General features: G+C 48.7%; 1 protein-coding gene across 1 annotated transcript in view; it reads left to right on the forward strand.

The window, feature by feature from the left end:
- Positions 1 to 802: 802 nt before the first annotated feature.
- Positions 803 to 16,735, forward strand: part of Rfx8 (regulatory factor X8) — a 53,194-nt gene continuing 37,261 nt past the window's right edge. Inside the window, exons 1-4 of the mRNA XM_050134756.1 lie at positions 803 to 894; positions 3,433 to 3,556; positions 7,732 to 7,793; positions 9,328 to 9,414. Of these exons, the coding sequence (XP_049990713.1) occupies positions 830 to 894; positions 3,433 to 3,556; positions 7,732 to 7,793; positions 9,328 to 9,414 (338 nt within the window). The 5' untranslated portion in view covers positions 803 to 829. The remainder of the gene's footprint in view (positions 895 to 3,432; positions 3,557 to 7,731; positions 7,794 to 9,327; positions 9,415 to 16,735) is intronic.

Below are 16,735 nucleotides of genomic sequence, written 5' to 3' on the forward strand. Positions count from 1 at the left end.
CAAATGTTTTTCATCTAGGCTGAGACATCCTTACGAGACTCAGAAGCAGCGGGCAGTGGGTGTCACCTCCTGGCTGCTGGGCTTCTGCTGTGCGGCATGACACGCCTATGGAGCATCACTGGGTACAACAGCCTATTTCCCCAAGAAAGAAGTGACTCACACACACACTTGACTCTGCAGGACAGGAAAGTACTTGGCCTGGCCGGCTCTGGGGATCAGTCTATAGCAGCAGCCACCTGAAGCTACACACCGGCCTTACCTGGAATCTGCCTATCTATCTAGAATTCCAGGCCCGCAGGCCAGGCTGTTTTCAGCTTTTCAGTCACCTGGACCACAGCTTCATCCAGAGAGTGGTTTTTCTCAGGTCACCTCCATTCCCCATGCCCCACCCCCACCCGGGCCAGTTATACTGAACCCCTTTGGGGGAAGAAGTTGCTTGGACATCGGTATTTTTCAAAAGTGCCAAAATAACCAATTAATTTCCAAGTGCAGTCCAGTGGAGGACCCTTGGTGATCAAACACAACTCGTGACCTGGTTGGAAGCATGTGTCTCCGTTATTCTTTCTTGCTTCCTGGCTTGATCCATTGGCCCAAAGCTGGCTGCCATGGGGTGGGGTGGGATGGGGGTGGGTGTCTATCAGGCCTTAGATGGGGGGGGGGGGCGATCCTAACCCGCACCTCTGGGTGCAGGGCATGGGCCCAGCATCCTCTTCCCTGGCTGCAGGGCTCCCCGCGCGCGCGCGTCCCCCGCGTGCCACAGCTCTAAAGTAAACACAACCGAGGGGACCGGTGCCGCCCGCTCGCTGCCCTGCTGCAGCCGGCCAGACCCATGGCGGAGGCGGTGCCGGCCTCCCCTTCAGGCTGCCGCGGCCTGCACCGTGGCATCATCCAGTGGTGAGCGGCGGGGACACGGCCGAGGGCCGAGGGACAGGGCAGGTCGCAGGCCGGCGGGGCGGGGAGCCCAGGCCGAGGGAGAGAAGGAGCCCCGGTAGGTCGAGGGAGGAAGGCGATGGGCTGTGGACACCGGTTCCCACACACGCGGTCCTGCATCGGCACTGGGGTCCGGTTTTACATTCGACAGCCCCCGTGGGTCACACTTCCCTTGGGAAACAATCCAGCTTGCCCCGGACCTAGGCCTGTTGGTAGGACACCTGGAACTCAGGCAGGCGTTGGCCACGGGAGGAAACTTTTATTGGTTGTGTTGTTTAGTTTTTGGTTTTTCTCCCGGCGTGAGCTCTAGAGTGAATGTGCCTAACATAAAAAAAAAACTTTTAGCTTCAACCATGCATTCCATATTAGTTGTGAAATTCATTTCTTGGCTATTTAAATACAGGGGGAAAAACTAGAAAGAAAAATACCCTCATCCCTTGGGACTAAACTCAAAAGGGTTTGTGACTCTTTATAAATGGGAAAATAATTCAAGCCAGTCCTCAGACTGTGGCTTTATAAGGTGACTATTATATATCAGCCTACATTTTTCTTTTTGTAAGTTGTAAGAAATCTTTCTCAGGAAAAACTCTTTTTAAAGAGACACCTGAGTAAGAAATAGAAAAAAAAAATCAGAGTTTTATCGTTATAAACAGCTACTATTTTCCTCCAAAAAGAATTGTGGTCCTTCTCATCCTGAATGAGAAAAAAAAAAAAAAAAACATTACCATGTGACCAGTTCCCCTTGTATGCCTTCTCAGCAGGAAGAACCAACTTGGCACCCCAATTAACTGCTTCAGCTCACCAATACGTGTCTGGGGTTTTAAATTTTGCTATAAGGATTTGAAAGAATGATTATAAAAATTAAAGTACTTGGGCATCCTCCTTAGGTGGCATGGGGCCTGGGGCAAAGCAAGTGCCCCAAATCCCTTTCAGAGATAACTGATGTCTTCAAGAGGTTTAGCAGAAAGTCCAAATCAAGTCCCATGCCCAGAATTTTTAAGTAGGCGGGCCTCTGCTGACATGACCTTCAGGGCTGGGAGAGAGGCCTGGAAGACTTCAATTCATCTAGCACTAGCATTCAGAACACTGGCTGTCTAAGGTAGACAGCCATGGGATAGAAAAGACCAGGCTTCCCAAAGAGAGGGGTAGATAGATCTACAGAGAGAGCAATGACCAAGAGCCAGGGCCCTGGGGAGCAGCTCAGGAGAGAGTAGGGAGGGGCCCTAACTGTTGTCAAGTGGAAGGAGGGCCATGTTTCTCCATGACTTCACCCTTTGTCTTCCAGTCAGTGATCTGTTAGGTGGGACAGCAATGATCTATTTAGTCAAGCGGGGTCTTTCTGGGACATCAGTGCCATTGTCATCTGCACATGGTGAATTATTCCCGGGAGAAAAGTCAGGATGTTGGCTAGTCTAGGGGAATGGAAGGACGAGGTTTCCATTTCAGAGTCAGGAAGAGACAGTCAGACTGGGAAACATAAAAATGGGCACAGTACTATGGGTACAGACCCTCAAAACATGGCCAGGATGGGTTCCAGCATCCAACCTCAGGCAAATACAAGGGAATTTTGGTGGTACACTGGCAGCCCCTTAACCAGTGTCCCCTGTGGTAGTTTTGCCTCACATCCTGTCCCCAGAGCCACACGCAATAGAGGTCAGGCTTACCACAGCACTTTCTCCTTGGGGTTGCACTCCCAGGGGCAGTCTGCTAACACCTCCAATACAGATGGCTTTCTCGCTTCTGCTTGGCATTATGATGGGAGAGATAAAAATGGCAAACCTCGAGAAAATCAAGTTATTAAAGAAATGGCTTCTTCTGATTCATGGCTCCTGCAGAGGTTTCAGTCCAGGGTCAACCGGCCCCGTGGTTATGGTGTCTGCGGCAAGACATGGCATCATGGAGAGTGTCTGAAGAGCCATGATGCTAACGGAAGCCATAAAGCAGAGGGGGAGGTCCCAATATCCCCTTCAAAGGCACCTCCCCAGTGACTTAACATCCGTATACCGGTCCCACCATCCCCCTGTCATAGCACCATAGCGGGCCGTGGACAGGCCGTGTTAGCCTGTGGGCCTCTGGGACCAATTAACACCACACCCTCCCGAACCTGCCTTGACTCCTTGAGTCTACACTGTGGTATTAGTTCGCTGCTTTGCCAGGTAAATAATTCTCTGTCCTGTAGTTACATAGACCTTGGCTACAGCCTCTGAAAAGATTCATCCAACAGCACCCACTCCTTTTTAGCATGTAACTTTCCCTCCAATAAAACCCGCAGCCTTACAGTGTTGGCAACTGGAAACCCACAGTCTGTATTCCTACCACTGGCCAGAGGACAAGAGAGATCATTTCCTCTGCCGCCTGTGAGCGTCTGCTCCATCCCGTACGCTAGAGGAGGTCATTCGGCTGGGCCCGCCAATGCACCCCGTCATGGGTTTTGACAGAGTGTCCCACTCCAGAAAAAACAGCTGCCAATTTCCTGTTTCTGGTTCCCCTCTGTCTCTGCAGGCTAGTCGACAATTTCTGCATCTGCGAAGGGTTCAGTGTGCCTCGATGTCTCATGTATGAGATTTATGTGGAGACCTGTGGGCAGAGTGCTCAGAATCAGGTTAACCCAGCAACATTCGGGAAGGTAAGTATGGAGACCTCGCAGAGCTGTGATCATTCAGACGTTTGGTTTTATAAGTCGCAGCCCCACCCTGTGGTGGTGCATGTCTGTAACCCTAGTACTGAGGAGACAGAGACAGGTGGGTCCTGGGGTTTATTGGCCTCCGAAATCTATTATATTTAGATCTACCCTTCCAACTCAGTTCTCACAGCTGGTTCCCAGTCTTTAAGGGCCACTCTGTGCTTGTGATGTGTGGTTGAATCTTCCAATGTGGCCACTGCTTGTATGTAGAAAGCAACTGCTCTTATTGCCATGCCTTTCTCAGGACTACTATTGGCTCCTAAAAGGCCACCTTCCTGCCCATCCATATTCCCCCCTAAAAGTGGCTTCAAGAATGCCATCCAGTGTCTCCCAGTGCCTCCCGGTACCACATCATGCTGCTAAAGTGTGCTCAGACACAGGACTGTTTTCTTCCTGGTTTGATTTATTTGTTTTCCTTTTTTTTTTTTTTTAACATTTTCTTTGGGGGCTTAATCCTTCTTGTCATTCCCTTAGTTCCACTGCAAATTTGTCACCAACAAAAATAAATATTTTTCTCACATAAGTGAGCGTGAAGTTTGCTCTCCCGAGACTGCTTTATAAGCTGTAAATTCTCCATGAAAGTAAGCAGACCAAAACCAAAGCGGGAAACTACGCTCACGGTCCCTTTATCACCGTACCTTATGGGGGTGACTCAGAAAGGTTTTCCAGCCCACTGAGAATCCCCACCTGCTTTCATGCAGCCCAAATGTCCGCGATTTCATCACTCCGAATTTTAGGGAACAGCATCAAAGACGCTGCGGAGTACTGGGTAGCCTGGCAGGGCCGCCTTCTCTTATCTGCCCACTTGCCAGTCTTCTCAAAGGGAAGTGGGTGACGTCAGCGGGGCATGCTCTTTCCCTGGCTAAGACTGCAGTGACGGCTTCCTTCTCATCTCTCTGGATGGTGTCGTTAAAGGTTGTTCAGTTCTAGAAGAAAATTCACTTCCACCTCCTTTTAAGATCTGGGGTCCAGGAATATAGCCCAGTGGGAGAGTTCTTGCTTAGCATGTGGAACCCCTGAGTGTCCAGTCTCTGCACCAAACAGAAAGATTTTGTCGTGGGTAGTTGTTAGACGGCAGTACCTTCCAACGGAAAGAAATGAGACTCCGGTGTCTGACCTCCACATTTATTTTGAATTCTTTGTCTTATTATTTCCCTTAGAATCCACTCCCCAAGATGCCAAGGCTCTAACATTAAGTTTGGCTGGCAAGTTGCCTGGAGAATAGGCCAGTGGAGTGGGACTGATTGTTGGGAATGTATCCCGTGTGCCAAAGCTGTGGCTAAATGGAGAAGGGAAGGGAAGGGGAAGAGGATATGACCACAAAGCATGTTTACAAGAGAAACAACAGAATATCCAATTCTCGCTTCCTCCCTCCTCCCCTGGGAACTGAGCCGATTCCCAAGGAGTTCCTGCACAGATGATTCGAACGGGCGTCCAGTGTGTGATGCGCATTCTGACCGCAAATGGTATCTTCCACGGCTCGGGGAGTTTCCGGAGGCCAACTTCCTCTGCTAAAATAACACTGGATGGATGTTCTGATTAGGAAAGGATTGCATCGCTGTCGTGAGCAATGTGGAAATGGAAAAGTGCTAAGAAGGGGGGAAATAAATGCTGGCTGGAGCCTCCCTCTCAAAGGTATAGCCACGGGCGTGGTCCATTTGCACACATGCACACACACTTGCGTGGGCAGCAGGACCTAGGAGTAGCCATGGACCTTATTCCTGTGTCCCTTGTCACTGTGTTCCTGGTGCTCTCCTATCTCCCTCTTGTGAACAGGCAGCAGGCCTCCCTAGAAACCCTGGGCGACAAGACAACTTTGCTTGAAATGCCCAGTCTCATACAGTGTCCGAGCTCTAATGCAGCTTCCAAGTGGCCTGGTCTCCCCATTTCCCAGCTCTGGGGCACACCGCAAAGAATCAGGTGTGGGGGCCTGTTTCCTGCATCCCTGCCTCACTCAGTTGCCAAGTGTTGGCTGAACCTTTCTGGGAGGAAGGACCAAGAGGTCCTTTTAAGAGCCAGCTGGACCCTTTTTTTTTTATTAAAAATGATTTATTTATTTTTATTTTATGTGTATTGATATTTTGCCAGCATGTGTGAGGGTATGGGTTACCCTGGAACTGGAGTTGCACAGATAGGTGTAAACTGCCACGTGGGTGCTGGAAACTGAACCCAGGTCCTCTGCAAGAGCAGACAGTGCTCTTAACCGCTGAGCCATCTCTCCAGCCCCAGCTGGACCCTTTGGTGATGGCTTCTTCAGTACTTGCCTTGAGTGCTTTTTCGTCACGTGTCCCTTGGCTTGGTAGATAAGTTTTCTGGTGGAGCCCACTGGTGTCTGCTTTCTTCGTGTTCTGCAACGATACAGGAAAAGTCTCTGTCCTCCCCAACTCCAGCTTTCTCACACATGGCTAACTTCTGGCCTCAGGAAGTTCTTGGCCGTTCTGGGCCTGAGCAGACAGTGGGTGGTGCCCACGGAACCAGAGCCGTAGCCTTGTTCTCTCTTTAGCCACCAAGGCCCTTCTTGTCCTACCCACGCGAGTTCTGGGTTGTCACGAGATGGCAGCTGCAGTGGCCCCGCAGGAAACACTGTGAGTGACTGGACCACCCTTCCTACACACCTCTCGCAGCAGAGAGCGTGGTCCATTAGTGAGAACCCTGTCGTATTCCCTCATCTCTACTTCATCATGCAGGAATGAGCTCATGCATATTTTTTTTGTTTTAGTTTCCTAAGTAAACATCCATTTGATAACAAATGCCCGGGAGATATAAGCCCCGAGGCTGGGCTGTCACACAGTTCACTGTTTCGTTCTTCTCTCCCCCTTTTTGCTTTGCCCTGTTGTATAGCTACGGCAAGGATAGATATGGAAGGATGCTGGGCTGATGCGTAGACAGACCGAAGATACATAGCTAGGTGGATAATAGGTCAGTAGATAGATAGATAGATAGATAGATAGATAGATAGATAGATAGATAGATAGACAGACAGACGGACGGACGGACAGACATGAGAGAAAGATGGTAAGGCGGATAAGATGAAACTCCTTCTCATTTCTCTCGAACGCTGCTCCTGGAAGATAATGCAAAAGGGAGGCAGGTGGTACAAGGGAAGAAGGAGCTCGGCCAAGCCGCTCTGCAGAGAAAGAGCAGACATCACTGGCAGTGATGTGGCGCTCCCTGTTCTGGCTTCCAACGTGTCCCTACAGGCAAGATTTCTCCCAGCAGCTGTGAGCCCGGAGACCGTGCCTGTGGTTAACGCCTTGATCAGGCAACTATGATAGATTCCTGTGGATGAGCGGAACTCGGGTCTCACTGAGCATGGGCACCTCAAGGCAACTCAGCCCAGGAATGAGAATGTGAATTCAGGTGGCTGTTATTGAATTCAGGTGTCATTCTCTCCTAAAAACCTAGGGATGAGAGAAAGGAGGGAGCCATGAAAACACAGTGATGCCAGGGAAGGAGGAAAGCCGTGGAATGATAACGGCAGCCCCAGGCTGGACCCCGCAGCTGCTGACAGTCCAGTTTCAAGAGAAGTTTCATGACTCCAGTCTGCGGTGTGACGCTGAAGAGAGCAGAATGCAAGACGTCACACCCCATCAGATGCCAGCGATTTCGTCTAGAAACACAGAGGATGCATGTGAATACTGAGACTCTAAATCGAAGTTTGGTTTTAGAACTGTGGTTCTCACGCTTCCTAGTGCTGCGACCCTCCAATACAGTTCCTTATGTGTGGTGATCCCCGACCATAAATTGTTTTGTTGCTACTTCATAACTGTCATTTTGCTACTGTAATGGACGGTAATGTAGAAATCTGTGTTTTCTGATGGTCTTAGGAGAACCCAATGGGGTTGCAACCCACAGGTTGAGAACCACTGTTTTAGAGGTTTGGTGCTGGGGATCTAAGCCAGGACATTACACACCACAGCCTGGACAGCAAGGTTTATTTAAAATGGCACCTCTCCCTCTGTGGCATACTGTACGTATCTGATATACTCCCCTATTCATTTGCATGTATACTTTTCATAATCGGTTATAATACTTTTATAACTCTTTGGTAAGTGTAGATAAAAATGAGTTTGTCTTCGGTTTTCAAATTGCATCTTCAAATCCGCTTGTTCCTGCAGCTCGTGCGCTTGGTTTTTCCTGACCTGGGCACCCGGAGGCTGGGCACACGAGGAAGTGCCAGGTAGAGTAATGACATTTGTTTTGTGTTAAATGGCGAAAATGAAAATACAGGCACATCGCAGTAAATGACAAGACGAGTGACACAGAGTAAGCCATGCGTGACAGCGTCTGCCAGACGGTGCCGTGGCTCAGACTGAATCCGTGTCTGAAGTCAGGACGGTGTTTACCAGACGGTGCAATGGCTCAGACTGAATCCGTGTCTGAAGTCAGGACGGCGTTTACCAGACGGTGCAATGGCTCAGACTGAATCCATGTCTGAAGTCAGGAAGGCATTTACCAGACGGTGACGTGGCTCAGAATGAATCCGTGTCTGAAGTCATTCAGGCGGCGCTGCATTCATTTGCTTCAAAGTCTTATTAAAATATGAAGACCACTAAATATATTTCAAACATTTAGATATGCATAGTAATATTTTGTTTTTGTTTTAACAAATAAAGCTTGCCTAAAGATCAGAGTGCAGGGCTAAGCCACTAGAGGCCAGACAGTGGTGACTCACACCTTTAATCCTAGTTACTTGGGAGTCCCGGGACTTTAACCTCAGCACTAGGGAGGTGAAGCCCGGAGTGATATGTCTGGGCAGGGAGAGGAATATAAGGAGGGACAAGTCTGTGGAGCAGGACCCAAAAATCCCCATGCCCCTGCCCTGATAAGTGGTACTTTTGTCAAAGCTGGTCTCTGACAGCAGTCTGAGGTTTGGTGGAGACAGATGCAGTCTGGAGATGCAGTCTGAGAAGGCAGTCTGAGGACAGGATCACCTTTCTGGTCTGAGGATTCGGTAGAGGTAAAAGGTCTCTCTAGTGGCTGGCCACACTGTTTCTCTGATCTCCCAGCTCTCACCCCATAGTTTCTGACTCTGGGTCTTTATTATTAATACCAATTAGAATTTAGTGCCTCAGAAATGTGTCCACTTATTAAAGTGTTTAAATAATTACACACATAGAATAATGCCAATTGCTTTAATTATACTTTGAACTAAAATGTCTTAAGTATTTGGTCAATTAGCCTATGGAGGAGGCTGGGGCCTAAGGTGACAGTTTTAACAGGAAAGGAAATTCCAGTGCCATCAAATGTGTCCTTATCAAAATTGCCAGGCAATTGTCATTGTCATTTGTTGTTTGTTTTAAATCAAGACAGGAAATCAGTGAGCAGGGACAAAAGTCAATTAGAGGAAGGACTGGCTGCCCGTGAAGAAACTGGAGACAGTGGCGAGTGCCAAGTCTAACCTTGGCAGTAATCAAGTTGAAGCAATCTGGGTCTGTTGTTAGCCTGGGCACACTGCTGTAGTTTCGCAGACTCTGCAGAGGAGATGGGGCCATGAAGGAGTCTGTGTGAAGGGTGGTAGGACAGGAGGCCATGACACAGGACATCACACTGAGAAGCCCCTTAGTAGGGCTGTTGAAATGCATCTGGTGTTGGGCTGCAGCCTCCAGTGATGCGGTGGGTACCCCCTAACCTGCTGTGGTCCTCACTGAGAGGAACTGTGCACACAAATCATGCACTTGGATAAATGCTAATGGATGCCCTCTGTATTCCAGGTATCACTATGATGGAATCTATATCAAGAAAAGTTCTTTCTTCTACTCCCATTACTGCTACCTCCTGGGTAAAAAAAGCTGCCACAGGTTAGTGTCTGTCCTTGAGTACCTTGGTCATGGGACACAAGCCTGCTTTCTTTCTCCTTCCTTCCTTCTTCCTTTTTTCCTTTCTTCCTCCTTCCTTCCTTCCTCCTTCTTTCCTTCCTTCCTTCCTTTCTTCCTTTTTATTTTCATTGATTCTCTGTGTCTTTCACCTCATGCATTCTGTTCTCACTTATCCCCCTGTCCTCTTGTATCTGCCCTCTGCCCCTGCATGGCCCCCCAACCAAAAAAAAAAAAAAACAACAAAGAAACAAAATACAAATAAAAACAAAAGCAATAACAAAGAAGAAACTTTCCATGGAAGCTGTAGTGTGGCCGGTTGAGACACACAGTTTGCCCTTCAGTTTGTTCATCTTTACTCTCAAGTGTTCCTTACCATGAGTCATCGGTCTGGCTCGAGGCCTCTGGTTTCCGCTACACCACCAATAATGGGCTCTCACTGAGGCTCCTCTTGGGTATCATGTTGTTGTCCTGTGTCGTGGCGGTCCTGTTGTTGTTTTGAATCTGTAGGTTTGTCCCCTTTACGGGCTCCCATAGTTCATAGACTTGGTAGATGTTGGTGTAGGCAAACTCATAGCCCTGGTTCTGGGCCTGGGTGGTAGGCAGGTTGGTCAGCTCGTTAGCTTTCCCTCATTGTAACTACCCAGGCCGGCTCTACAGCACTGCCTTGGCTACCTCACCCCATGCAGCCTGCAGCAAGGGGCAGGATCAGTTCTGTTTTCAGATCCTCAGCTCCAGGTGCCCCTCATTCATATCACCAGGGCTAGTTCTACTCTTTTTCCAGGCAAGATACAAGGCCCTCTCTCCTGATTCCTGTAGGGGGCATATGAGGTGGGAAGCAGGGCCAGCTCTCATGCCCTCAGAGCTGGATCATCTCTGACCCAGACAGCGTGGTCAGCTCTAGTGTGCTGCCCAGGTAGGGTGCAGGGCCCACTCTCCCGTGTGCTGCAGCTGGTGTGGGGCAGGGCTAGTTCTCTCACTCTTGTGACCCCAGGGCCAGCTTTCACCCCTGCCAGTCTTAATTCTTTGAAAATCATTCCAGTTTTAGTTGTACCTAACTGATTTGTGGGCTGTTCTACCTCAAGTCCTTTTGGAGGGCAGAAACAACATGACATGTAGCTAACACACCTTTTTAGCCATTGGCAATGTTATTGGCCAGAGATCCATTTCTGGTTGACTTCTGTGATTCATTCTAGTCATTTCTTAGCCACCCAAGCCATTTCTGGTTAAGTCTCCCTGGAAGCATCCATTGCCTTCAGGACTCCATGTGTCTTCTCCCACGCACTGTGCTTTCCTTTAACCTCTGCGCTTCCCAGTGAGTAGAGGCTGTCAGTCTCGCCAGCCCCAGGAGCCTCTTACCTTTAATCTCTCACTAACCCTTCACTCCACAAGGATGTTGCTTCATCTCATTATCTCCGGTCCTTTCCCTGCCCACTCCCTAGGAAGCCCTCTCTGGCTGTGTGCCAGGCATTCCCATTGAGATGGCCCATGGGAACCTCACACTCAGGGTGTGGAAACTTCAACTTAGAACCTCCTGAAAATTGCCTCCACTTCTTGACTTTCCATTTGTGACAACACTCAGTCATCCTAAGCCACCACTGACTCCATGAAAGCCTTGTTCATTCTTCCCCTTTGAGATACTGATATTTCGTGTAAGCCCTTGTCATTCTGCTTAGAGAGTGGTTATGGGCTCCACATCTACAGATTGAGCCATGCTAAAGGTTCACCATCCTCAGAGTCAACCAAACCGAGGCCTTGTGCTTGACAGTTAAGTCTGTGGTCTTCATATCTGTCCAAAGCACGCACAGACATCTCATCCTATGACCGTATCCCAAATAATGCAGCCTAAGAGTCCTTGCACAACACATAACATTGTTTCGGCATTATGTAATCTAGAGATGGTTCAAAGCATATCTGAGGAGTCACGCTCTTTGCAGACACTCATCTTATAGAAGAGATTTGAGCATCAGAGGAGGTCTGGGGCTGGTCCCCTATGGATGCTGAGGGAAAGCTGAATTCCCATGGAGCTCATGAGGCCGCCCTCTTCTCAGTCCCCCCCCCCACTTACTCCAAACATAGCCACTAGACCAAGCTTCCTAATTTGCCTGCCTCTTCCCTTCCCAGAAGCACCTAAGGTAAAGACCACCCACTAGGCACTACTGGCAGCCTTCCAATCCTGCTTCCTTTTCTGAGCATACTTCATATTCCTTTATAAGACTTACTGTCAGCCATACTCAGCTTCCTGTGACCGTGGTGTGCATGGCTCTATCTTGTTCTAATCATCAGGGCCTTCCACAATCCCGCTCCTCATTCTCTGCTGGGGTCCTCTTGAACCCACCATTCCTGATGACATCAGGGGGACCATCCTCAGCAGTGCCAGCTCCAGGGAAGCCTCCTGCCCCCACATTTCCACACGGCTCATAGACTCTCTACCCAGCCAGCATTTCTGCTCTGTTCATTAGCTGTCTACCGGACCTTCACTTGGCACAAATAGGTGGTTGTGCACCCGAGAAACCAAGGGCAATTTCTTTTTCATCTGTAGCACGGCATCATCAGCATCTTCAGCCTCATCAGCATCCCACTCACTCCCAAAGTCCTCTAGCTTTGACAGTAACAAGGTTGTATGAGGGGCCCTTCCTGGAGAGTGACTGCTGAGCCTGTAGCGCAGATGAAACATGGCCCCTTCACAGTGCTTGCTTAATAGGAGAACTGAGATGCATGTTTAAGGTGATTCCCATATGATGTAAGTGTCATAAATGTACAAGGTCCCAGTGAGAAGGGGAACGGAATTCGGACAGGAGGCGATAGAGGAGTGATGGGGGACTTGGGCTTCATGCTGAGCCATAAAGGTCAGACAGGTTGGGATTCTGACAGGTGAAGAGGGAGAGGCAGCAGGCAGGGCTTCTGTGGAGGAGAAGGAGGGATGGGAAAGCTTGGGCACCCTGCTGTGCAGTTGTGGAGCCTGGCAGAAGATGACACCGGGAGGTGAGGGAGAGGCCACGGCCTGTGAGGCTGGGGCTGCTGTGGTCCAGGGGTCTCCTGAGAGACTGTGTGGGCTCATGGTTAGAGTCTTCACAGTAGCAGAACCACCTCGATGATCCAGGGGTCTCCTGAGAGACTGTGTGGGCTCACGATTAGAGTCTTCACAGCAGCAGACCCCCAGAGCTTCGCCTGTTTCTACTGTGCTGTGGTTTGAATACTTGTGTCCCACCAAAACTCAAGATGAACTAAAATTCCCCAGTGTAGTAGTGTTAGGAGTTGGAGCCTTGAGCTCACACCTAGGCACACACATCTACAGATCTGCACACACAAACAGACATGGTGTGTGTGTGGTGATCTTTATCAGTGATTGAAACCATAAGGACAATGCCCTCATGAATGACATTCTGCCCTCATGAATGACATTCTGCCCTCATGCCACCGCTTGGCCCTTTCATCTCTTGTGCTTTGTAAGAATAGAGCATCTGTCCCTCTTGCTCCTCTGGCATTCACTGTGGAGGAATGTAGAACACGGTGCCATCTTAGAGCCTTAGAACCAGAGAGGGAGCCTCGGCCAGACCCTGGATCTGCTGGTGCCACCATGGGACTTCTCAGCCCCTTGATCTGTAAGAGAGAAACTTCTTTTGTTCATATGTGACTTCACTGATAGTGCTTTGTCGTAGCTGCAGGGACAAAGATGTGTCCCCAGTCAGAGCAAGTACTGGGACAGTTGCTGAAGAAGTGAAGACTAGAAAGTGAGGGTTCAGAAGACTAAACCGGGTGAGAGAGGGATGGGTACCTGGGCCCCACAGTCATCAGACGTGTGCTCACCAGCCGGGAACCATTCAGAAGATCTGAGACCAGCTTCTCAGGACTGACAGCCAGCAGACTCCATGTTGAAAGAAAGGAAGAGGAATGGCAGAGCCGAGCATGCCCACCAGTCTTAAGATCAACTTCAAATACAGTCATCATGTCCCTCAACCTTCCTGATGCTGTGACCCTTTAATGCAATCCCTCGTGTTGTGACCCCCAACCATAGCATCATTTTCATTGCTACTTTATAGCTGTTATTCTGCTACTTTTTTTTTTTTTTAGATTTTCGAGACAGGGTTTCTCTGTGGTTTTGGAGCCTGTCCTGGAACTAGCTCTTGTAGACCAGGCTGGTCTCGAACTCACAGAGATCCTCCTGCCTCTGCCTCCCGAGTGCTGGGATTAAAGGCGTGCGCCACCACCGCCCAGCTTATTCTGCTACTCTTATGAATCATATTGTAAATGTAAATGCCTATATTTTCCAGCAGTCTTAGGTGGTCCCTGTGAAATGGTCGTTCAACCCCCAAAGTTGTCTCAACCCACAGGTTGAGAACTGATAAGAGAGGGGTAACATTTAACAGAAACCCCACATGCAAAAGAAAAATGAACGTCAACACAAACCTTACAACTTTGATGAAAATTAACTCAAGATGGGTCAGAGGCTTAAACCTAAAGTAGAAGGATAAGAATAAAGCTGTGCCAGGCAGGCGTGATGGCACACGTCTTTAATCCCAGCACTCAAGAGGCAGGGGCAGTCAGATGTCCATGAGTTCGAGGCCAAACTGGTCTCTATATAGTAAGTTCCAGGACATCCAGGGTTATGTAGAAAGACCCTGTCTCAACCTCCACAAAAGAATAAGGCTGTACCCCAGCTAGTAGGGAGGCTGAGGTTCCCAATTGTTCAAGAGTTTGAGATTGTACTAGGTAATATTTGCAAAATTGTAGCACAAAATTAACAACAAAAAGCAAATAAATAAAATATAGAAATATTAAATTTAAAAAGTAGCTTAAGCTTAATGGCTCCTTGTGGCTAGGCAGAAAGTTCCAAGGTTTAGTTCCACATGCATGAACCCTAAAAGGAAAAACTTAGTTGAGCTTTTTCAAAAGTCCTGAAAAGGGGATAGAAAAGACTCAGAAAGAAAACATTTGCAATGTGTACAGTTGTCAGATGACCAGAATCTAGAATTTAGAAAGAGCGCATAAAACTCAGTAGTATGAAAACTCAAAAACAATCCTATTAGACAAAAGGCAAACACACACCCCACACAGCTAGCCCTTTCTGCTGTGAGCTGTGCCTACACACCTGTGGGAGGAACGGAACTAGAAAGACCAAATCCTACTGACAATGCAGAGAATGCAGACTATTCCCACATCTCTGGTGGGAATATAAAACAATTAGTCACCCTACAAAATGGTTTGGCAGGTTTTCATAAAAACCCGGCACGTGAGGACTGTCTAAGCTTCCATCGATCTCCGAGACATTTGTCCCTGAGAAATGAAACCTCCTGTCCACATGCAACCCCACCCCCCAAGAATGTTCCCAATAGCTTGTGATGCTAACAGCATCCAGTCCGAGACTGGAGTCAGCCCAGATGCCCTGCGGCAGGTGGCAGGTTCATCTAACTGTGGTACATCCACACCACAGACTGTCACCCACCAGTGAAAAGGAGTAAGCCGTTGACCCACGTCGAAACTTGGATAAACCACTGTGGAACTGCGCTAAGTGAAAACAGCCCCAAACCCTAAGAGATTCCACTTCTAGGGCATGTTCAAATGATGAGACGAGGGCCAGACGGTTGGCAGAACTGAGTGGTCCAGGGTGAGGGAGGCTGGAGACGAGCCTGGCTCTAAAAGCGCCATCCCGTGAGACATCCTTATTTCTGTACTTCCGGTTATCTTCCTCCATTTTAGATACTAGTCGTTTGTTGTTTATGTGGTTTGCAAATGTTTTCTTGAATTCTGTATCTTGTCTTTCCATCCTTATCCCATGGATTTCCCAATAACATCATCTCAGCTGTGGTGAGAGATATAGGAACCTACGAAGGTAATAGAATTGTTTAGAAACACACGCATGCGTGCACACACTTGCACACATACACACACAAGCACAGTTTGAGTAAAACAGAAAATGTGAGTAAGGTAGGCGAGTGGTACCAGTGGCAATATCTGAGCTGTGGCATGGGACAGCAGACTCTGTCTCTGCAGATTTCATCAACCGTGGGTGGGAATTATGTGGAAGAAAAATTCTGTCTGCATGGAGTATAGGAACTGCTTTTTGTTTTTTAAAGCATCATCCCCTACATGATATAGTGTTGCAGCTTTTTTCATAGAATTTCCTTTGTCCTAGGTACATGCGTCAACTGGAGCTGATTTACAGTGTTCAGGGGTGTGTGCAAGGTCTCCGCACATTCTATACGTTTCATATGGGGACTTGGCAGCCGTGGAATTAGGCTTAGAGTGTTGGTGACTTCTGGAATCAATGCCCAATAGAGCCAAAGGGAGATTGTACAATAGTTTTCAAACAGTTATCGCTGTGTGGAAGCCAGCAGAGCATGAAAGGGACCGCTCCCTTGGTTATTTCTTACAGCTACACATAAATCTATAATTACACCAGTAAAAAAAATTCAATTAAAAATAATAAAGCAAGCATAACTCCATAATCTAGGAGAAAAGGTGTGGTAAGCCCCATGACGTCTCCCAGCCCAGTCCTCGGGGTGGCCAGGGATCTCAAACCTGCACAGGCTACAACCACTCCAGTCCTTGCTTCCCTTCAAAGCTCTCGCCCTTCTCCCCACAGGAGAGGCAAGGTGACAGTGCCTGGGAGGTACGGGAACGGGAACCGTCTGCCTTTAACAGATCTGAGTGGTGGAAAGGGAAGCCAGCAAGGAGGGCCCAGCTCTGCACATCTGGAAGTCATCAACCTGAGGGAGCAAGGGAGCACAGCTGGCTCTGCTTACACTCGCTTCCCAGTGTTTAAGACCCAAGGGAGAGCCCTGGGAAAGGCTTCAGATGAGAGGTTTTGAGGTTCCCCCAAAGTTGCTCTGCCTTGCCAAGGCTGGCGTTTCTTTATGAGTTCAGGGATGATGGCTAATGTACAACAGCCCTGCTATTTGCCGAGGGGCAGGATAGAGATTCCTCTGGGGAGGCAGCCTTGGACTGAGGGTGTAGCTCAGTGGTGGAGCACTTGTCTAGCATGTGTTCTTGTGAAGTCCCGAGTTTCAGCGCCACAGCCGAAAGAAAGACAAGCATTTCTTACCAGAACTGTTTTTAGAGTGGCGCATACAAGCGATCTAAAGCAACTGTTGGGGACACTTACCTGTGCCTAGGCTGTTCAAGGGTCTGGTTTAAACACATATCCCTCCCCAACCCCAATACAGACATACTTTCTGGACTTTGTGTTAGGGAAGGTAATGAAAACACATACACACACACACACACACATACACACAGAAGCACACAAGCATTAGTTCAGAGATTTGGCTAAGAACAGGGACAGTGGCTTTCAGCATTATGCCCC

The sequence above is a fragment of the Alexandromys fortis genome, unplaced genomic scaffold (genome assembly GCF_014885135.2).
Source record: "Alexandromys fortis isolate MF-2015 unplaced genomic scaffold, M_Fortis_MF-2015_v1.1 scaffold_20, whole genome shotgun sequence".
Classification (NCBI taxonomy): Eukaryota; Metazoa; Chordata; class Mammalia; order Rodentia; family Cricetidae; genus Alexandromys; species Alexandromys fortis.